Consider the following 22,181-nt stretch of genomic DNA (forward strand, 5'->3'; position numbering starts at 1 on the left):
GAGGGTGGGAGGGGAAAAAGGAGAGGAAGGAAGAGAGGGGAGGAAAAGCAGGAAGGAGGATAGAGGAAAAAAGGAGGAGGGGAAGAGAAAAGGGGAGAAAGGAAGAAGGGAAAGGAGAAGAAAGAGGGGAAGGAGTATAGAGAAGGGAAGGGAGGAGGGGAGGAAAGGTGAAAAGAGGGAGGCGAGGAGAAGGGAAAGGGGAGGAGGACAGAGGAAAGGGAAGGCGGAGGGGGAGGAGAAGGAAGGAGAAGGAAAATGGAGAAAAGAGGAAGAGAGGGGAAGAGGAGGAGGAGAGAGAAGGATAAAGTGGAGAGACTGGAGAGGAGGAGGAAAGAAACGGAGAGGGGAAGGGAGGGGGAGGAAAGAGGGAAGAGAAGGGGAGGAAGAAAGGAGAGGGGCGGGGCGGAGGGAGGAGGAGCAGGGGGGCGGGGAGGAGGGAAGAGGAGAAGGGGAGGGGCGGGGCCGGAGGAAGAAGGGAGGAGGAGCAGGGGGCGGGGCGGAGGAAGGAGGAAGGAGGAGGGGCGGGGAGGAGCGGACGGCCGAGGGGCAGGCCCCGCGAGCGCTCACCTCCAGAAGCTGCCCCGCCGCCGCCGCCGCTGCCGCCGCCGCCGCCGCCTGGCCTCTCGGCTCCGCCGGGCGGAGGTGACGCGGAGCCCTCTCGCGCTCCTTCCGGGGCCGGCGCCTCCGCGTCCCCGGGGGGTGGGGGCTTCTCCGCCGCTGGGGCCGAGGCCGAGGCCGGCGTCACCGCCCGCGCCGGGAATGTAGCTCCGGGGAAGGCGGCCCCGTCAGAGCCCTCGGCCGCCGCCGCCGCCGGAGCTCGGCCCGTAAGTGTGCCAGGGTCGGGGTCTCCGGGCTCGCCGGGGCCTCGGTGGGTAAACATTTTCGTCCCCGCCCCCGGGGTGCCCCAGTCTGTCAGCCGATCTGTCAACCTGGGGTGGTGTGGGGGCCGTGGGCTGCAGCTCCAGGGGGCTGGGGGGGACGACTGAACGCCGCGAGCTGTGCGTGGGCCGGAGCTGGGGCGCTGCTCGGGAGTCTCCCGGGACCTCGCCGGGACGCTGTCATCCGTGGGGGGCCCCGGCCCAGACAGCGAGGGCGAGCCCTGGCCCTAAAGCCCTGATTGCTTGGACACGTTTTCGACGGGAAGGAAATCTCTGCCTTCCGATGTTCCAGGCTGGAACATTGCAAGTGCCCGCCCCCGCGCCCCCCCCCCCGCGCTCCCCGCCCCCCCCCGCGCTCCCCCCCCCCCCGCCCCCCGTCAGTCCTCGAGCACGCCGTGGTGACTGTGCTGGGCCCCCCTCCGTGCTCTCCCCGGGGTCAGGGGAACTCGGGCAAAGGCCGTGGACGTTTTCTGTCCAGAGGAGGAGTTCTTCACCTGGCATCGGGGAACCAGGTTGCTTGAACATTTTAATTATTGTATTTCAACATCATTGGTTTCTTTTGCAAATTCTGTGTAGTCTGTTGTGTGCGTTTAAAAGCATTATTCCGGGAAGGGGAGCTCCCAGGCTTCGGCAAAGGGGTCGGTGACTCACAATGGTTAAGAACCACCTCATCCAGATTTATCTCTAAGTCTTCAGTTTCTGACATTTGTAACTATGCTTACCTTGTCAGGGTTTGGGACGGAACTAAATCGAGAGTACCCCATTGTGCCAGTAATGTGGCAGGAAAGTCTAGGAAACTCCGGGGGGGGGGGAGTATTGGAGATAGACCCCGGAAAGTTTGACTTAGGTCCTACTAATTCTGAGACTTTAGGTGACACCTAGACTACAGGGCATTTCCTTAACCCTGGGTAAATGGTGAAGCTTTTGGGGTTTTTGAGGTTTTGCAGCAGCTATCAGTGCTAGAAATAAGACTGGGGGGCTACATTCGTGGGGCTTTGCTGATAGAATTATCAAAAGAATTGTTTCTGTCTGATTTCCTCCTATAAAGGAATTTAGAAAGCATGTCTATTCCCACAAAGGATGATATGTTGGTTGAAATTAGCCTTTAGAACTTGAATTTCTGTTGGAAACTCAGCTTGAAGTGAGAGCCCTGTAGAACTGAGTCTTAAGACTGGACTGAGAATTGAGAAGCTTCTAGTCCCAACAACTCTTAGAATTCTGTGATTCCCAGGGACTGCAAAATATTAGTACATTTGACTAAGAGACCATTTCCCTTCAGAGTATTAAGGTAACTCCAACAAGTAGTGAGAATTAGTATTACCATCCGTTAGGCTCTCTGTTGTCCAAAACATGAAATACAAACTCCTTAGTCTGATGACCAGGATCCTCCATGCTCTTGCTTCATGGAGCTTTGGAGAGTCTTACTACCCTACTAACAGTTGTGCCAATTACATTAGTCCATTTGGTGTTTCTGAGAACATTTCTTGTTGTTCCCCAGCGCTTATCCTGCTTAGAATATCTTACCCTTCACATTTCCCCATTTGCAAATAGTCTGTAAAGTCTTTCAGCTCTAAAAAAAATCCTGTGATTATCTTAGCTTATAGACTGACATCCTACAAACAGCTTCAAAACCTTCCGAGCCAAGCTTTGATACTCCTTTTCTGTGAAGCACTTCCTAATCACCCTGCATGGAAATTATTCTAGATCTTCCTTCCTCTAAAGTCTTTTAACTCTTACTGACTTTTACTAGTTATATGATTTTGTGTCAGTTGTCTTTTCACCTCATCTAAGTTTATAAATGTCTGATGGGCAGGAACTATATCTTACTCATCTTTATATCTCCTGTACCTAGTAGTATATTTGTTGATGGAAGACCAAATTGGCTCCATCTTTCAGGCATAGTATTTTTCTCCTCCTATAGGACATGTTGGAGAAAGTTTTATTTGCTGACACCTACTGGATGAAGCTACTTTGAACCTATCAGTAATCCTATTATTTAGCTGGTTACCATAAACCCACATACTTGGGAGATTTGAGCAGCTTTCTGGGCATCTGTGTCAACACAAAAGACCTTTAGCACCTAAGATCTTTAGAGTTATAGGTATTGTGGTAGATACTGTTACTGTGTAGATGGAAATATGAGGGTATCTTGATTCATAGATCCTTGGGATTTTTGAATTAGCTTCAAATCACTTAGCTGATCAATTCTAAGGACTTAAGTTTGATTACATGTACCCAGCAAGGTCATTATTAACTTTTTATTTCTCTGATATTGTTCCTTACCTATCTGACCTTAGTAAGACCAGAAACCTTTCTTCATTATCATATTCTATAGAGTGAAAAGGGTGTTGGATTTGGAGTCTGATCCTGCCTCTGCCACTTAGTATCTGTGGAATCTTAGGTGAGGCATGTCATTTCTCTGTGCCTCAGTTTCCTTAACATAAAATGGCCTAAATGGATTAATCTGTAAAGACCCTTCTGTTCAAGATAGTTGAGTATATTGACCAGTCGGATTGGCAATAAATAGCAAATTAAGATGACTGAAAGCTAGATGTAACAGACCTCTAGCCAACAAATGGTGCCTTCCAGGTTCAGAGGTTGGTAGGAAAACCAGATATGAATGCTAATGACTTTGCCTCTTAATCTTCTGTGCGCTTTTTAGATTTTTAATCACTGTGTTTCAAGAGCAAACCTGCCTTGTAACAAGTATAAGAACCTAGTCTTCTGATTTGCATTACCAGGAAAAGGTTACCCCAAAAAGTTATGATACCTGTACTACTTGACAGTCAAGTAAGAGATGAATCCTGGGACCTGAGAATTACAGAAAGTAACCCCTTCTCTTGGTTTTTCCCTTAAAATGAAATTTCTCTTCCCTTCCTTCATGGAGGAATATTAGAGTCATAGAATTTTCAAGCTGAAAGGGACCCGAGTAGTTCTCTAGGCCAAATGAGAGAAGAAGAGAATCTCTTCTACTGCACACCCCAAAAGTTAACCAGTCTTTGTTTAAAGATGGTCACCGAGAGGAAATCCACAAACTCCAAAGCAGACTGTGCCATCATGGAATCACTTTGACTGTTCAGGAGTTTGAATCAGTCATCAGCACCTTGATGGTGTGGAGCTTTTTCTGGGCTAAGCAGAGCAAGGCTGATGATCCTTTTGAGTTACGTTCCAATAACAGGCCTTCAGTTAAACACAGCTATTGTGTCCCTGTAGTCTTCCCTTTTCCATTTCTTTCAGCTGATCCTCAAATGCCCCTTCACCATCCCAGTCTCTTTCCTCTGGCTGATCTCCTCCCTAAAACACAGTACTTCAGATGTGGTCTGATTAGAACGGTTCCCCTCTTCCTGGAAAGCAGTTCCTTAATGCAGCTCAATATTCTGCTTTCTTTTTAAGCTATCCTGCCACACTGTTAATTCACATTAAGCCTACAGGTTAGATCTTCTTCAAATAACCTGTTGTGTCTAACCATGCCTACCATATCTTATACTTATAAAGTTGATTTTTTTTTCCCAACTCAAATTTAAGACTTGGTATTGTCCCTATTAAATGTTATCATATTTGATTTAGCCCAGTAATCTAGCCTGTCAAAACTTGTTATCCAGCATATTAACTATTCCTTCTATATTTGTGTCATCTGAAAATTTGATAAGGATGCTATCTGTTCCTTTATCCAAGGCATTGATAAAAATGTTGAGTAGCACAGAACCCTAGGGAGATACACGCTGCAAGAGACCTTCCAAGTAGACACTGGACCATTAATATGTGTTTGGTTGGTTATTTTGAGACTTGATCTTTCTATCTTGCTCAGGCTAGAAGTGCAGCAGCCATTCACAAACCAAACCTCTTTACATATCAGCATGTGGACTTTGACCTCCTATTTTGCCAACCTGTGTTGGTTTTACCCTCTTTAGGTAGTCTGATGACCCTCTCCTCCCCAGGGACTTGCCATATTGATGCTAGTCTTAGGACACTGATTGGTTTTGGCGCTTTCAAAACTCCTGAACTCACGCAGTCCAGCAGCCTCGGCCTCCCCAGAAACAGTGACCACAGTGGTGCACTACCTCTGTGTGACTTATGCCACTCCTAAATCTAACAGTTTTTAGTCTTCTTAGTTATATTGCCTCTAACTCATATCATTTCATCATTTCTGTAAAAACGTATGAGAGGACTTTTCACATGCTTTGCTAAAATCTAGATAAAATATATCTCTAGTATGTCCCTGATCTACCAGTTTAATGATCTTATCAAAAAAGGAAATTAGCCAAGTCTGGTATGACCTGGCTCTTTGTGGTCATCACTTGCTTTTCTAGGTGTTTATTATTTAGTAGTCTGATCTAGACTTTTCCAAGAGAACTTGAAGTCATGCTCATTGTTTTATAGTTTGCAGTTCTTCTTTTCCTCTTGAAAAAGTTAAGTGACATGGTGGGCAGATTTGTGTTCAGATTCTGCCTCTAACAACTTCAAACTGTATGACCCTGGGCAATTCACTTACCCTGTATCTGCCTCAGTACCCTCATCTGTAAAATGTGCCTCTCAGGATTATTATAAAGATAAAATGGGATAATATTTGTAAAGTGCTTTAAAAAGTAGTGATGTCAGACTTAAATAGGAGCAAGGTCCACTAAATGATACATAAGGATCAGAGTGACTTAGAAAAACTACATATTCATATTCTCACCGTGCTGTATTTCTATTTAGTTTTGCAATGTGATTGCCATGTTTGACACCTCTGTGGTGCACCGCCTAGGAATGCTAGCTATTTCCCTTTTTTTGAGAATGGCCTCATTTATTCTTTGCAAGTCTTGTTGCCAGTCACTCTCATACTTCACAATCTTGCCACTAGTAAGTGAAGTGGTTCAGCAATCACCCGCCAGTTCTTTTAGTCTCTAAAGCTGTAGTTTATTTGGGCTTGATGGCTTGAACTCAGTTAAGAAAGCTCTGTCTGATTTCTGTCAATTCCTTAGCCATTTTTGTTATGACCTTCCAAGTCCAAAGGTCATTTTCCTTGGCAAAGGAGACAAAAGCAAAATACAGATTGAGCAGCTTTGCCTTTTTTTCTGTTGTCAGCCATCATTATCCTAACACCCCAAGTTCTAGCCCTTTCCTTTCCTTGATGCTCCTCTGTTCCCCAGTACAGCTTGAAAAACTAGCCCTTTTTTCCTTTAATTGTTAATCTATCCTTTGCTCATTCTGAGCTATATCAGGGCTCAGTCTTGTTCCTTGCTTTATATATCTTCTTGTATCGAGTTTTTTGTGTATTTGGTGGGGAGTGCTTTTTCATTCATTCTTCAGACAACTCATTTTATTCCTCCCCTCTTCCTGAGGTAGGTAGCTGGTGGCCTAATTGCTAGAGCATGGTTCCTAGAGTCAGGAGGATCTGACTTCAAAGCCAGCCTCAAACACTTACTGGCTGTGTGACCTTGGGCAAGTCACTTAACATCTGTCTGTAAAATGGGATAATAGCACCTACCTCCCAGGGTTGTTGATCAAAAGAGATAATGTTTGTTAAGTGCTTAGTGCAGTTCCTGGTGCATAGTTGGTACTTGATAAATGTTTCTTTCCATCCTTCTGGGAATTGTTTCTTTTTATGTTTTTAGAATTTCATTCACAAGAGCTTACTATCTCTCATGAGCTGCTTTTTAGCCCATATCATTTTAGTCCGTAAGAAATAGGCAGTGTGGTGCCATTCTGTAGAAAATAGCTACACTGCAAAAATAAATAAAAATACAGCGATGTGAGAATTGTATTTAGACCTTTGTACCTTAGCTTGAATCCTGGTCTGCTTTTGTCACTTTCTTTTCTGGGTGTCCTTGGGCAAATCACTTAGCAATTTTGGATCTCAGTTTCTTCATCTGTAAAATTGTGAAAGAGGGATAAAAACTAGATGGTCTCTGATGTTCTTTTCTACCCTAAGTTAATGATCCCATGTGTTCTCTGAAAGTCAAGTTTTCCCCATTCTGTATCAAGCAATAGGTAGGTAGGTGGAAGAGAGAGGGTGGCTTGTAGAACCTGACTGAGCCAGTTTGTTTGTGTCCCTAGGGAAAGAAGGTTCTATTCTGTTACCAAGAATAAATTTCCTCCAACCTCAAAAAACTGTATAGACTAAGTGACCTGGAAAGCTTCTTTGTCCCAAGAGATGGGAGTCAGCTCTTCAGCTGATGGGGGATTAGGGCTCTAATCATTGATAAATCTAACCAAAACATAAACAAAAAAGAATTAAGGAGAAGAGTAGAATTTTAGAAAAGTAAGATATGATAGACCTCTGGAGAAAATTGAATAGGAACAGAAAGAAACAGAACTTTTTCTCAGCTATTATAGTACCTTCACAGAAATTGAACATGTATTAAGGCATAAAACCTCACAACCAAATGCAGAAATATTAAATAATCCTTTTCAGACTATAATGCAATAAAAATACATTCAATAAGGGGCCATGGAAACAAATTAAAAATTAATTGGAAACTAAATAATCTAATACTAAAGAATAAATGGGTCAAAGAACAAATCATAGAAACAATCATTAATTTCATTAAAAAGAATGACAACAATGACACAACATGCCAAAAATTATAGGATGCAGCTAAAGCAGTGCTTAGGGGAAAACTTATATACCTCAACATGTTTACATCAATAAAATAGTAAAAGAGCAGATCATTGAATTAGGAATGCAACTTAAAAAAATAGAAAAAAGAACAAATTAAAAATCTCCACTTAAGCATCATATTACAAATCCTGAAACTCAAAGGAAAGATTAATAAAATTGAAATTAAGAAAACCATTGAACTAATAAATAAAACTAGGAACTGGTTTTATTGGGGAAAAACAATAAGGTAGATAAACCATTGGTTAATTTGATTTTAAGAAAGCAAATCAAATTGCTAGTATCAAAAATTAAAAAAGGGTAAATTCACTACCAGTAGAAATTAAGGCAATTATTAGGAGCTATTTTGCCTACTTATATGTCCGTAAATCTAACAATTTGAATGAAATGGATGAATATTTACAAAACTGTAAGCTACTGAGATTGACAAAAGAGGAAATAGAATACTTAGATAACCCTGTGTTAGAAAAAGAAATTAAACAAGCCCCATCAATGAGCTCCCTAAGAAAAAATCCCCAGATCCAGATGGATTCACAAGTGAAAACAACTCTGAGGTACCACCTCACACCTGTCGGATTAGCTAATATGGCAGAAAAAGAAAATGACAAATGTGGGACACGATGTGGGAAAATTGAGATATTAATGTACTGTTGGTAGAGTTGTGAATTGATCTAACCATTCTGGACAGCAATCTGCAGCTATGCCCACAGGGCTTATAAAACTGCATACCCTTTGACCCAGCAATATCACATCTAGGTCTGTGTCCCAAAGAGATGAAAAGAAAAGAAAAAGGACTTATATGTACAAAAATATTCATAGTAGCTCTTTTCGTGGTGGCAAGAATTGTAAATTGAAGGGATGCCCATCAGTTGGGGAATGGCTAAACAAGTTTTGGTACACAATTGTGATGGAATACTGTTGTGGAATAAGAAATGAGAAGCAAGATGCTTTCAGAAAAACCTGAAAACACTTATATGAACTGAAGCAAAGTGAAGTGAGCAGAATATTATGCATAGTAACAGCAGTATTGTACAATGATCAGCTGTAAATGACTTAACTGTTTTCAGCAATACAGTGATCCAAAACAATTATAAAGGACTCATGATGAAAAATGCTGTCCACCTCAGAAAGATGGAGTCTGAATTCAGATCGAAGCATGCTTTTTTAACTTTATTTTTCTTGGGGTTTTTGTTTTGATTTTTGATCTGTTTTCTTTTGCAGCATGGCTAAAATGGAAATATGTTTGCATGACTACATATATATAATCTACATCCTTTCTCAAGGATGGCAGGGGAAAGAATTTGTAACTCACATTTTTTTTTTAAATGAATGTTAAAATTTTGAGAAAATATAAAAATAGGAAAGATGGAATCTAATCATTTCTCTGGTTTGACAGAGGTTTTTCTTACACTTATCTGAGCAGCCTTTTTGCCTTCTTAACTACTTTCTTTCTCAAGATTTAGTTCTCTGCAGTTAGAAAGCTTATTGACTGAAAAAGCTTGGACTTTGGAAATCCCATAAAAATGTAACAGCTTCACCAAGACACTGAATTTAGATCCATTATATTTGAAAAAAGAAAAGACCGTCATGTTCGGTGAAGTAACTCTGGGGGAATCTTTCTTCTACGACATACAAGAGCTAAAGAAAACAAGGAAAAACTATTTCCCTAGTTCTAGTCTCAGGCCTCACTAATTCTTTTTAAGTCTGGGACTGTTTTTTTGTGATAGAAATCAAAATAACTTGCTTATCACTTTGTACAATCTATGCAAGACTTAAGGCCAATAGCCCACTCTGTTTGAGTTGGAGTTGGGCAGTGTTCATGTGTTGTATTTGTTCTTCCTTTCTCTTGTTAGACCTCTAATTGCTTCTCTTCCTGCCCTGTCTCTGTTGCCACTCTGCAGAATACCAAACAGGATTCTGGATTTTGCATTCAGGGATGAAGTGATGTCCGTTGTATATACTTGTGTATGTGAGGACACATCTGATATATTAATGACTTGGCTTGTTTTTGGTTGTTAAACTCAGGATATTTCTTCTGGAGGGTTTGCAAAATCACAGAACCAGCTCATTTGAGGAGGGGAGAGCTGAAGGCCCAGAGAAAAAAGATCTGGAAGCCAAGACAAAATAAGAAAGGAGGAGAGTCAGCAAAATTTGGTACTAGAACAGTCAAGGTAATAGATTTATCAAGATAAAGAAAGAGCTAGACATGGATGACTAGAAAGGAAAGTCATGAGCACTATTACCAAAACTAGACTTTATTCTGTTCACCTGTGAGTAATCACCTTAAAATTTGTACCTGTATTTTGTTTGCTACCTCTATCTAGTGAAGCTATTACACTCAAAAGCAGGACTACATGTGCTGAAAGGTGTTCTTCAGTTTACTGCCTTGTATTATATGCATGTGCCTTATCTTCCCTATTAGATGGTATGTTTCTTAAGGACAGAATATCTTGTAAATCTTTGTATTCTGCAGAAAATGAATGTGTTAGCAAATATATTTATTCAGGGTGTCCCCAAAAAAGGCTTAGTGCAGTTTTAAGTAGTTAAAGCTTAAAAGTGCACCAAGACTTTTTGGGACACCCTTTTATAAGCACTTTACTCTCAGCAGGCCTATGTAGTGGAAGTAGTGTTTCTTATTCTTATTTTACAAATGAAGGAACTAGTCAGTGGGGAAGAAGCTTTGATCTAGTTTGAGTCAAAGTACTTGGATTCAAACCCTAGCTTTGCATGGTATGACCTTGGGCAAGTCACTCAACCTTTCTCTGACTTAGTTTCCTCATTTGTAAGATGATCTTTAAGGTCTCTTGCATCTCTAAATTGAGATCTTACTATCAGAGGTTAAATGACTTGCCCATAGTAGTAGGTAGTGGGTAGAACAGGACCTCTGGTTTCTCTGTTAGACAAAGGGGGAGAGGGGAAGCTTGGGTAATGGCAAGGGAAGCAGAATTTATCTAGCCCACTTGCTTGTATGGAAGTTTGAAGTATGCTCTCTGTGACAGTCAGGAAAGAGATGGAGATCTCTTGCTAAGAACATGGTATCACCATCCTAGAAAACAAGAACAAATTTCAGCCTGTTTCTGAGGCTGCTCGTATTGTGGGATGATCGCTCTTTCTCTGAGATGCCAGGTATCAGTGGTTTTTTTGTTTTGGTTTAAGTGTATGAATTGTATATTAAGTATGTGAATTTTTTTCTTTAGTATTTTAGTTTGAGGAAGTTTCTATTTTGTTACTTGTTGGTACCAAGAAAGGATTTCCCAATGTTTCCTCTTAACATTGGTTGTACTTTGTAGGTTTCTAGGGACCTCCTATTTCCTGTTCTTCCAGAGTTCCTCTCTTCTTGCAAGTGTCTCTTGTTTTGCACATCTTATTTTGCACATTTAAATTATTTCTAGCAAGGAATAAGGAATGTGTCATTAGTACCAGAAAGGGGTCTTCTGTATGGAAACTGGTAATTTTTCTCTTTTTTTTTTTTTTTTAAGGTTTAGATTGCTTCAAGCAGTGTTTGGGTGTTCTGTATATCATCCATGCTTTGAAACTACAGTTTTGTCCTTGCCTGAATTTAGCAATATTCCCAAACTAACTAATATTAATTTGCAATTAGTTTGGAATTCAACGATTCATGAAATAGTAAAAGAATTTGGTCACTTTCCTTCAATTTCATGGCCAGTCTGCATATCCATCACATAGGAATTAAGAGACCTTTTGATTTATTTGTAATTCATGGAATTTTGTGGGATTTTTTCCTGGAAAAAGTAAGGTTTAGTTTACCTGGTTTTAACAAAGGACCTCTGCATGTGTTCTTGGTGTCCAAAGAAATGGTCTGAATGAATTCAGGGCAAAAATATGTCTTGGAAGTGGTCAAAGGAAGCTACTGAAAAGCTTGTTGGGCCACCTGGGTGGCAGAGTTAGGGTGATGCTATGCCCACTTGACTCCAACTTCCTGCTTGCAATAATTTTTTGCTTGTTTATGAGGATGGGAGGAGGTGGCTGGAGGGTGATTGTTATTCCGGATTACTTGTGTTTGTGATTTCCAAATCTAAATAATAATCCTGTAATTACCAACCTCCTTGAACTCACTTGGAGCTAAACTATTCTGGGCAATCACACACACACACACACACACACACACACACACACACACTCTTTTTATATGGAAAACAGGTGTGGTTGCTCATTTACAAAACTGAATACATTTATAGTTTAGTTCTTTCCAAGCTGTGGTTGTTTTGGCTTCAACGTTTTTGTTCTTCATTCTCAAAATGGAGCTTTTCTGTGGACTGGATGGGCCCTCTAGAGAGTTAGGAGAATTCTCTCTCTGGAAGAATGGGGGGAGGGGAAAACTAGGAGATAGCTGTACTTCTGTGGTGACAAATTTGTGCCTGAACCACAGATCTTTGGGCAGTGTGTTGATGTTAGGTTGTCTGTTCGTCTGTAGATTAGTGGGATTCTGATAAAGGGTAACATTTCAGTGGGAGGATGGTAAGATAGAATTTATTTAAAGCTAATGACTCTTCTGTCAACATGGAGGTCAAACTGGTTGTAATCTCCACCCTTGTGCTGGTTTTGAAGATTATTGGCCTTTGGCAGGCAGAGGGAGGGTTATACAACTGTGTATGTATCTGCCTTTCGTTCCATATTAGACTACCAGAATGACAGTGTAAAAACCATAACTTGCTAAATATGCTTTGTGTTTGTGTGCTTTTTCCTAGGGTCTACCAACAAGGGGAGATCTCTGCCCCCTAAGACTGGAAAGCTTCAACTTTCAACCATACTGAAGTTGCTGGTTGTAGGGGGGTGCCAACCAGATGTCTTCCTGCAAAGGATCTGTGGTGGGGCAGGGCAATGGGGCACCAGCCAGTAACCGAGAAGCAGACACAATGGAGCTCACTGAGCTGGGACCCCTACTAATAGAGAAGGGTAAACGAATGACCCCCAGTTCCACCAAAGTAAGTAACTTTCCCATATTTGTTGCCTTGAATGTAAGTAGTCTGTCAGATTCCACCGTAAGAGTTTGTAGTTTTAGTCCAAGGGGAGAAACCAAACAGAAAACACAGCTCACATCACTTAGCTCTGAATAATAGGAAAGGCCTTGTCTCATTCAAGAAACTCTGGGGGAAAGTGTCCCAAGTGGAAAGCATCAAAACACATAAAGGGAAAAGTGTTGTCCCTTTTGGTGTCTGGGTGTTCTTCTGTCTGTTTGACTGGGTTAAAGCCTTCGAGTACTAGGAATCAATCAATCAACTTCCAATTGTGTAGCCAGTTCTGGGGGTACTGTTACTTTTGAGAATACTGTGGACATGACATTTGAGACAGAAGTTCTTCAAAGATTAGGCTCTATCTGATTGCTTCTGTCTCTATCATTTCAAAATAAGATGCTTTCAGAGCCAAAAAATCTGGGGTTGGCTTGAATTGGTGTCTGCAGAATTGTTTACAAAGCACAATTCCTTAAAGAAAGGTCTTTTGGGGGGGGGGAGGTTTGAGTGTCTTGGAATAGGGGTAGCAGCAAATGCTGCATTTGGGAGAAGAGTGGAGTACCTAATGATCAGAGAACAGCCAAACTTCTTAGCCATTTTGGGGTCCTATATCCCATTGGCAAGCTGTTGAACCCTTCTCAGAATAATGGTTTTAAATATGTAACATAAATTACATAGAATTACAAAGGAAACCAATTATATTGAAATAAATATGCCATTTTTTCCCACCTAGGTTCACAGACCCCTTGAAATCTATCTATGAACCTCAAGTAGAAAGTAGAAGGAATTATCCAGGCTTAGGATAGAAAAGGCTGCCCCAATTCCCTAGTGCCTCAAAGGACAAGCTGTGGGCAAACTCCATCTCAATAGAGTCTTCAGTTTTCTGTTTAATAAATAAATACCTTAAGCTCAGTAGGGATTAGGCTTTGGGGGAGGAGGCCACATGATCCTGTGGAGTGGGGAGGATGTGCTGAGACTTAAGCTTCTCTGGTCCTGTGTAATGTACCAGGGACAAACTAAGTACATGAAGCATATTCAAAATAATGTGTGATAAACCATGGATATTTTGTTTTTAAAATAACCAAACAAAAGTGATTGACAGATGAACCCTGAGCTTTCCTTACTACAGGTTGAAGAAGAGCAAACATGTCCAGTACCCCAAGAAGAAGAAGAAGAAGTGCGAGTACTGACATTACCCCTCCAAGCCCACCATGCCATGGAGAAGATGGAGGAATTTGTATATAAGGTGCTGACTGTGGGTGCTTTTCCTGAAGTTGGGGAGTAACCCATGGGATGAGGGAGTGGGACAGGAGGTTTAAAAGGTAGCCCCAATTCCAAGCATATGATAGATCAGAATTGTTCTCATTTGCATCTGTGTGTTTTGGGGGCCAAGAGGAATGTTGCTTTTCTTTTTTCCTTTTTTTTTCTTGTTATAACTATATTATGGAAGTAAATCAGAGGTAAGGCTGGCTGGTTAATCACCTAGGGATTCTGCTGCTTCCTGTGCCTGGTGTTAAAGAGACTTGGCAAAAATATGGGTCAGGATTCTGCCAGCTTCACTCAAGATTTGCTTTGAATCCTGCCCACAGAGAGGCATCAGTCCACAGGAGCTTGCCTGGAAGAATTATGTATATTTTAGGTATGGGAAGGACGCTGGCGGGTCATCCCATATGATGTGCTCCCTGACTGGCTGAAGGACAATGACTACCTACTACATGGTCACAGACCACCCATGCCTTCCTTCCGTGCCTGTTTTAAGAGCATCTTCCGTATCCACACTGAGACTGGCAATATTTGGACCCATCTGCTTGGTAAGTGGTAGAATCAGAGGCTAAATAGCGTGACAGTTCAACCTCTCATCTCATATAACAATAGATTTAGAGCTGAAGGGACCTTAAACACCACATATTCTAACCCTCTCATTCTATAAACAAGTCAAGGCAACAAGCATTTATAACATACCTGCCATGTGGCATTCTCTGTGCTAAGCACTGGCGATGCAAAAAAGGGCAAAAACAGTGCCTGCCCTTGAGCTCCCTGTCAATAGGGAAGACAACCAACAAACAACTGTATCCAGACAAGATATAGACCAGCTAAATCAGAGGTAATTGAAGAGGGAAGACCCTAGCATTAAGAGAGATCAGGAAATCCTACCTTCTTGGGGAAGGTAGAATTTTACCTGAGACTTGAAGGGATCTAGGAGGTAGAGACAAGGAGGAAAACAATTCCAGGCATAAGGGATAGCCAAGTGAAAACTCATAGAGCTGGGAGATGGAATGTCTGTGCAAGGAACAATAAGGAGGCCATTGTCACTGGATCACAAAATGTGTGGGAAAAGACAGAAAAGGTTTAGGAAGGAGCCAGATTACTGAACACTTTGAAAGCCAAAAAGAAGATTTTATATTTGATCCTGGAGGTAATGGGGTAAACCCTGGGGTTTATTGAATTGGAGTGGGGTGGGGTGATATGGTCAGGCCTGTGCCTCAGAGATCACTTTGATGGCTGAGTGGAAGATGAACTGGAGTGTAGAGAGACTTGAGGCAGAGACCAACCAAAAGGCTACTGCAGCAATCCAAGTATGAGGTGATGAGGGTGTCAAAAGATAGAAGGGCAAGTATATATATACAAGAGATATTGTGAAAGGAGAATCAAGAGGGTTTTACAACAGATTGGATATGGGAGGTGAAAGAGAGGGGGGCATCAAGGATGATACCTAGATTTTGACTCGGGATGACAAGTACCCTGAAGAGTAATAGGAAGATAAGGAAACAGACCCAGAAAAGTTTGTAGACTTGCCCAACGCTGCACAGGCAGAGCAGACTCCAGCCTTCTGATTCTAATTCCAATGGTCATTCTACTGCAAAAGTTTTCATTGACTCAAATGCCAAGGGAATGGGGCACCTGTAAATGAAATTAAGTAGAAGCTCCCTCCCCAGCGAGAGAACAAATTAAGGGCTGGACTTTAGGTTAGCCCTGATTGGTTGATTCCCTCAGCCTTTTTATAGCCAGGAAGTAAGAAATGGAAGAGACAGTTTGAACCAAATGGTCTCTTGAAAGTACAAAGCATGGAAATGTATATCCTTTCTTCTAATCCTTTATCTCCATGTTTTAAAACAAAAGGTTTAAGCAGTGGAGCTCCACATGAAATCGTGCCCTTTTCACAGAGTATTAATGTAGTTATTTCCTGAAAATGTACGTAGCAGATCCTCCAGCTTGACCCTTACGTTGTCTTCCTTCAAACCTTTTCTTTTTAGAATGCAGTGCAATATAACAGGCTCCATACCAGTGAGATCCATGCTTTTTATTCATTGGTTGTTCTTCCCACAGGTTTTTTGCTGTTTCTCTTTTTGGGAATCTTGACCATGCTCAGACCAAATATGTACTTCATGGCCCCTCTACAGGAGAAAGTGGTCTTTGGGATGTTTTTTCTGGGTGCTGTGCTCTGCCTCAGCTTTTCCTGGCTCTTTCACACCGTCTATTGTCATTCAGAAAAAGTTTCCCGGACATTTTCCAAGTGAGTCAAAAGACCATCATCAGAAAGAGGTTCCTGAACTTCTGTCATCACTCAGGTGGCAGCCCCCACTGCCTGCTTTGTAGGCACCACACATTCTTCCTTGCTGCTAACCAGATTAGCTAAGAGCTGTAGGGTGACACCTTTTTCTCTAGCTCTTCACAAAAATTTATTATAGTCCTGTCAACATAGTGCTTTATTGTGGAGTTTTCTGCCTACACAGTGAAGGTATGATCCATCCCTGTGTCACGCAGGCAGCCTACCTTGTACCCAGTGATAACTTAACCTTCTGTTGACCTGGTCCCTGAGCAGGGTGTAGTCACTTGTGTGTTCCTACCAGTCAGTGCTTCTTCAGAGTTTATCTCTGCTGCTCATGCAGTCCTAGAAACCCCATATATCTGTCAGTTCACTGACGTACTGACGTACTCTTTCTAACTCCCAGTGTGACCAAAAGTTTTCAAAGGGCTGGTAAACATGTACTCAGATCTGGCTGGGTTTTGGTAGCACCCATATGTTTCAAGCACCCTCTGGATAGATAAGGAAGGTAGTTAAAACTAAGGGAAAAAACTAAGTTTTGGAGTCTAGGTCCCCTTCAGTCTGAGGTAAAAAAAAATTGTACCTTTTTGAATTTTAGGGGATAAGAGTAGACTGTTGTTCTTGTTGTGTTTGTCCTTCGTTCTCAAAGAGGACCATGACATTAAGATGATGACATGACTTACAGCTGGCTTTGATTTGAATGAGGGAGGGCTGGGTAGATTGTGTAAGACTGGGAAAAAGATGAGACCAGCCCAAAGAGTTGTTATAGGCTATAAAGGAAATCTAGAAACTGGAAATACAGCAGGTCACATGGCAAATAAGACACTCGCATTTCTCCCATTTGATTGATCTTATCTTTCTGATTTGTTTTTAGATTGGATTATTCAGGGATTGCTCTACTGATCATGGGGAGCTTTGTCCCCTGGCTCTATTACTCATTCTACTGCTCTCCACAGCCACGGCTCATCTACCTCTCCATTGTCTGTGTCCTGGGCATCTCTGCCATCATTGTGGCCCAGTGGGACCGTTTTGCCACACCTAAACATCGGCAAACAAGAGCAGGTGAGGCAAATATGTTGTAAACACAGGAGGGCCAAGGGTTGGCCTAGGATTCATTTGGAACTCAAGGGGCTTGAGTTTTGGGTCCTCCTCTCTTGGATTTAAGAATCCCAGGTGAGCTCTGAATCTACTTTCAGACCTTTAAGTGAATTTTCAAGGCAAAGTTCAGTACTCCTTTGAAATCTGGTAACAGACCAGAGTGAGTGAGTGATAACTCAAGGTAAAAAAAATAAGTTTTGGAGTCAGGATTTTTCTGAGGTAGAAGAATCATACCTTTTGGAATTTTAAGGTGAATTGTTTAAAATTGGGGAAAGGATGAGAAGAGAAACAGTCTATAGAGTTATAGGCTGTAATAGAAATATGGAAGTGGACAGGAAATATATAACAGGTCATATGGCAAAAGAGACACATTTCTCCCATTTTTCTTGTCTTTCTGACTTGTTTTTGTTGTTCAGTCATTCAGTTGTGTCCAACTCTTTTTGACCCTGTAGACTATACTGTCTGACTTGCCCGTAGTAACTCAGCTAAGTGTCTGAGGCTGGATTTGAGGCCAGGTTTTCCTGACTCCAGACCCAGTTCTCCATCCACTGAGCCACAGAACTGCCTCCTGCTTTTAGATGTGTTAGATTGGACTATTCAGGGATGTTCTGCTGATCATGGGGAGCTAGTAAAATAGCTTAGAATGAGAAATATGACTTCTTTAATATTCTTGATTTAAAGTAGTAAGGAAAAAAACATCTCAGAAGATCAAAAGGTTAAAATCAGTGTACTCAGAGTCACTATATGTTAGAAAACTTAGCTACAATCTGGGTTCTATCAATAAAAAGCTTTGAAAGCAAACATTGGTAAGTGGTATGGCAGCCCCTCAGCTAAACACCTTTGGAGCTTGTCATTACTAGGAGTTCCACTGGCAGTTATCATCAGCCTGCAGTGTGTTTAGGTTTCCTAAGTAAGTTCTGTGCATTAACTCCCTTACTGCTGTTTGTGCATATCTTCCAGTCATTCTTTGTTTAAAGATATGTAGCCATTGGATATCAGGCCTTTAAAGTTCCTCCTTTTTTTTGGAGTAAGTGAAAACATCAGGCACAGCCTTTTTCTGTCCTGAATTTGGCAGCCAAGTGACCTACTACAGCTAAGTCCAGGAAATCTATGTCCCACATTTAAGTTGGAAGTGTGGCTTTGGGTAAAACACCTAATATTTACATCCTTGGGTTTCGGAACAAAATAGAGAGGAGATGAAAATACTTCTTCCAGGAAGGTAAAGAATGTGTGTCCTTGGAAATCCTTGAAAAATAAAGGGTAATATGTGAGACATAAAATGGATAATTTTGATTACATTAAATTAAAAAGGTTTTGTACAAATGAAACCAATGTATGTAGTCAAGAGCAGAAAGAAAACAGAAAATGGGGGGTGGATTTTATACACACTTTCTTGGATAAATGTCTCATATCTCAAATATGTTGAGAATTTTGTCAAATTTAAAGAATGTAAGTCATTCCCCAATTGATAAATGGTTAAAAGGGATGGACAGGTAGGTTTTCAATGGGAAAACCTGTATAGTCATATGGGAAAAAATGCTCTAAATCATTATTGATTAGAAAAATACAGATTAAAACAACTTTGAGATATTATCTCATACCTGTCAGATTGGCTAAACTGATAGAAGGGGAAAATGACAAATGTTGGAGGGGATGGGGAAAAATTGGGACACAGATACACAGTTGGTAGAACTGTGGACTGATCCAACCATTTTGGATTGAAATCTGGAATTATGCCCAAAGAGTTATTTGACCCAGCAATACCACTATTAGGTCTTTTCCCTAAGGTGATGGGGCAGGGGCTGGGGAAGAATGTATATGTTCTAAACATTAATAGCAGCTGTCTTTGGTGTTAGCAAAGAATTGGAAGTTGAGGGGATGCCCATCAGTTGGAGGATGACTAAACAAGTTGTATATGATTGTGATGGAATGATACTATGCTATAAGAAATGATAAGCTGGTTTATTTTAGAAAACCATGGAAAGCCTTGAATGAAATACTGCAAAATGAAATGAGCAGAACCAAGAAAACGATGTATGCAGTAACAGCAATATTGTTCAAGGAATAATTGTGAACAAGTTATTTTGAGTGTTATACGCAAATTAAGTACAAAGGAAGATGTTATCCACCTCCAGAGAAAGAACTAATGTACACAAGTATGCAAACTATGGTTTTATATATATTTATAAACCTGTGTCACATGGCGATCTTCTATAGTGCAGGGTAGGGAGGGATACAGTTTGGAACTTAAAATGTAACAAAAAAGAAAAACAAAGGGTATCTAGATTTGCCCTATCCAGATTGATTTCAAATACAACTCTTCCTTTTCTTCTCACATTGTATGTGTGTGTGAGAAATGTAGTACCCAATATACATAATCTGCTAACTACTATTGATATTTATAGATTTCTACTGTAAGATACCAGCTGAAAATCCTTGATTCTAAATAGGTACGTTATGGGTAAAATAACACATAGTATTTACTCTATCTGCTTCCTTCTTCCCTCAGGAGTGTTCCTGGGACTTGGTTTGAGTGGGGTTGTGCCCACTATGCACTTCACTATTGCAGAAGGCTTTGTCAAGGCCACAACAGTGGGCCAGATGGGTTGGTTCTTCCTCATGGCTGTGATGTATATCACTGGAGCTGGGCTGTATGCTGCCCGAATCCCTGAGCGCTTCTTTCCTGGCAAATTTGATATATGGGTAAGGACTGATTCCTCTAATCATTGACATGGGAGGTCACTGTTCTCAAAGCTAAGTAAAGGGTCTTGAGAGATAAAGAAGGTAATCAGTCTTTTAATCAAAAATATATTTTTTACATTTAAATTATCTGTGCCTTTAGCCTTAAAGCCTCTCTCTACTTTCTGCAGTTCCAGTCACATCAGATTTTCCATGTCCTGGTGGTGGCGGCAGCCTTTGTCCACTTTTATGGTGTCTCCAACCTTCAGGAATTCCGTTATGGCCTTGAAGGCGGTTGCACTGATGACTCCCTTCTCTGAGTCCATCTACTACAGGGAAAAAGGAGGAGCTTCCCAAGTGCTTTTTAAAAACTGTTTCTTTGCTGAAGCGAAAGGAAGACTTGAGTTGTCTGTTTCTGGAAGAAACCTCTTAGTAAATTCCATACCAACTGAGCCTCAGCTCACTCTTACATCCAATGGGCTGTCAACTCTCAATTTCCATGTCTAGGACTGGAGGGGATGGTCTGCCTAAATCATTCCTCTCCCTCCTCAGAACAGCAACCAGTCACCTCACAAGGACAGTGTTTTGAAACTCATGTTTAAATTCCCTTCCACCCTTTCTCCAGTCATTTTGGAAATAACTAAAGAACTGGGTCTTTTCAGAAATTCTCTTTCTGGAAGAAAGTGGTCCCTCATTCCTACTTTGTAACCTGGCTTAGAGCTGTCCACTCTTTTCATAGCACACTTTTGAAAACAACTTGGTCCCAACTTTCCGGGGCCTGGATCTGCACATACAGCAGTAGGAACAAAGCCACCCAGTTTTACCAAGCCGGCTAATCATGGAAATGTGTTCAGGCTTCATCTAACTTGTTTTAATTCCCTCTCCACCATCTTATCTCTCCCCCTTCCCCCAGCAGAGTAATGTAAAATTAAAGTGAAAGAAAATATTTAATATTTAATACTAAGCTTTAAAAGGGAGCCCTGTTATCATTGCTGTGTATCTCAGTGCAAAGACTATGATCGTATAAAGAAGACATATGGTATTTTAGGAGGAGTTTAGGGGCGTTAAAATCTTATTGCCTAGGGTTGTCTAATAAAGAGGTCATTCCATGCCTTCCTGTGCCTTTTTGAAAAGCTAAATCAGCATCTGTTAAGTTAATAATCCAAGAGTAGCTGAAGGTGCTTTGGGGCTTATAGATTTATATTGCTGTTGAAATGAACCAGTTCATTTCAGATGACAGAATCATAGACTGTTTTCTCTCAAGAGACTTTAACTAATCCAGGAGTCAACAAACAGCCCACAAAATGAAACCCATCCAGAGCCTCTACCTGGTGACTTTAAGAATGGCTTTTACATTTTAATACAATAAAACTTTATATTTTAAAATGTAAAAACCATTCTTGTCTCTCAGGTACAAAGTAACAAAACTAAAGGAAACTGAGCCACTGAGATGATACAACTGACCTAGGTGTAGACCTAAAGTGATCTGTTGAGGACTTTCTACCTTATTAAAAACCTGATATTTATAGTACTATCTCCATTTTTCAATGACTTGTGACAAAAAAATATGAATATTCAGAAGCTTGCGATAATATGAAAACTTTGCTTTGACTCTTGGCCTTCATCTCTTTCCTTATTAGAACTTTGATCAAAGGGCCTAATTAATAAAATCAAGATTTGCCTCTTTTCCCTATCCCAAACCGGATAGTGGTGCTAATAAAGTAGTTTGGCCAGAAGTAGGTGACTGTAAAAGAAAGCAAGGAACATGAATAATTAGCCTTAGGGAGTGGAGATTTGGGTATCAGTATTGCTCTTGTCACTTTTTAAAACTACAACCTTTTGATAAGGATGTAAATTTATCCTGGACCTATGTTACTGTTAAAGTATCTTCAGCCTTTGAAACTATTTGGAAGTTGGTAAGATCTTCCCAATATCCCTAGGGAGGGCAGCACTGACTTGTGTCCAGCAGACTTGGAAAACAAAAATATTCAAGCCAGTTGATCTCTTTTGAGGCCTTCATTATTTTTGTGGTAGACTCCCTTTGACCTCCTGTTGGCCTTCCAGCAGACCTGAACACCCAGGTACTTAGTTACCTAGATACCTAACCCAGAAATCTAGACGAGAAGCAACTTCCAGGTCCCTGGCTAGGAATGGAACTTCCTAGTAGCACCTAAAGAGGTGAACCAAAGGCTCAAATTTTAATTAAATTCAATAAAATACATTAAAAGCTTCTACTGTGTAGAGTAATAGAGTCAAACTAAAATAGAAATGGGGGACAATAAACCTTATGTAAGGATCCCTGAAGGACGTATATTGACTTAGAAAACCACATGTTTCTATTTGTTTTTTAATCAAAATATCAACACATTAAAATCTGGTAGTACTTAATCAGGTTCTGCTGCTGT

General features: G+C 41.1%; 1 protein-coding gene across 2 annotated transcripts; it reads left to right on the forward strand.

The window, feature by feature from the left end:
- The first annotated feature begins 687 nt into the window (after positions 1 to 687).
- ADIPOR1 (adiponectin receptor 1) lies at positions 688 to 20,889 on the forward strand. 2 transcript variants are annotated; one of them, XM_072648176.1, is made up of 8 exons: positions 688 to 824; positions 12,189 to 12,425; positions 13,582 to 13,698; positions 14,092 to 14,263; positions 15,780 to 15,966; positions 16,874 to 17,061; positions 19,607 to 19,800; positions 19,968 to 20,889. In XM_072648176.1, the coding sequence occupies exons 2-8, from the start codon at positions 12,285 to 12,287 to the stop codon at positions 20,094 to 20,096; spliced, it is 1,128 nt and encodes a 375-aa protein (XP_072504277.1). In that variant the 5' UTR covers positions 688 to 824; positions 12,189 to 12,284; the 3' UTR covers positions 20,097 to 20,889. The 2 variants fall into 2 exon arrangements, with proteins under 2 accessions (XP_072504277.1, XP_072504278.1); XM_072648177.1 differs by having other exon boundaries at positions 695 to 868.
- Positions 20,890 to 22,181: the final 1,292 nt, after the last annotated feature.

This window comes from Notamacropus eugenii, chromosome 2, assembly GCF_028372415.1.
Source record: "Notamacropus eugenii isolate mMacEug1 chromosome 2, mMacEug1.pri_v2, whole genome shotgun sequence".
Taxonomy (NCBI): domain Eukaryota; kingdom Metazoa; phylum Chordata; class Mammalia; order Diprotodontia; family Macropodidae; genus Notamacropus; species Notamacropus eugenii.

Excerpts from the sequence above, each read along its gene's own strand:
- ADIPOR1 (XM_072648176.1), top strand. The coding sequence starts at position 12,285 with ATGTCTTCCTGCAAAGGATCTGTGGTGGGGCAGGGCAATGGGGCACCA. Across the intron at positions 15,967-16,873 it reads GTTTCCCGGACATTTTCCAA|ATTGGATTATTCAGGGATTG; the intron begins GTGAGTCAAAAG and ends ATTTGTTTTTAG. Across the intron at positions 19,801-19,967 it reads CTGGCAAATTTGATATATGG|TTCCAGTCACATCAGATTTT; the intron begins GTAAGGACTGAT and ends TACTTTCTGCAG.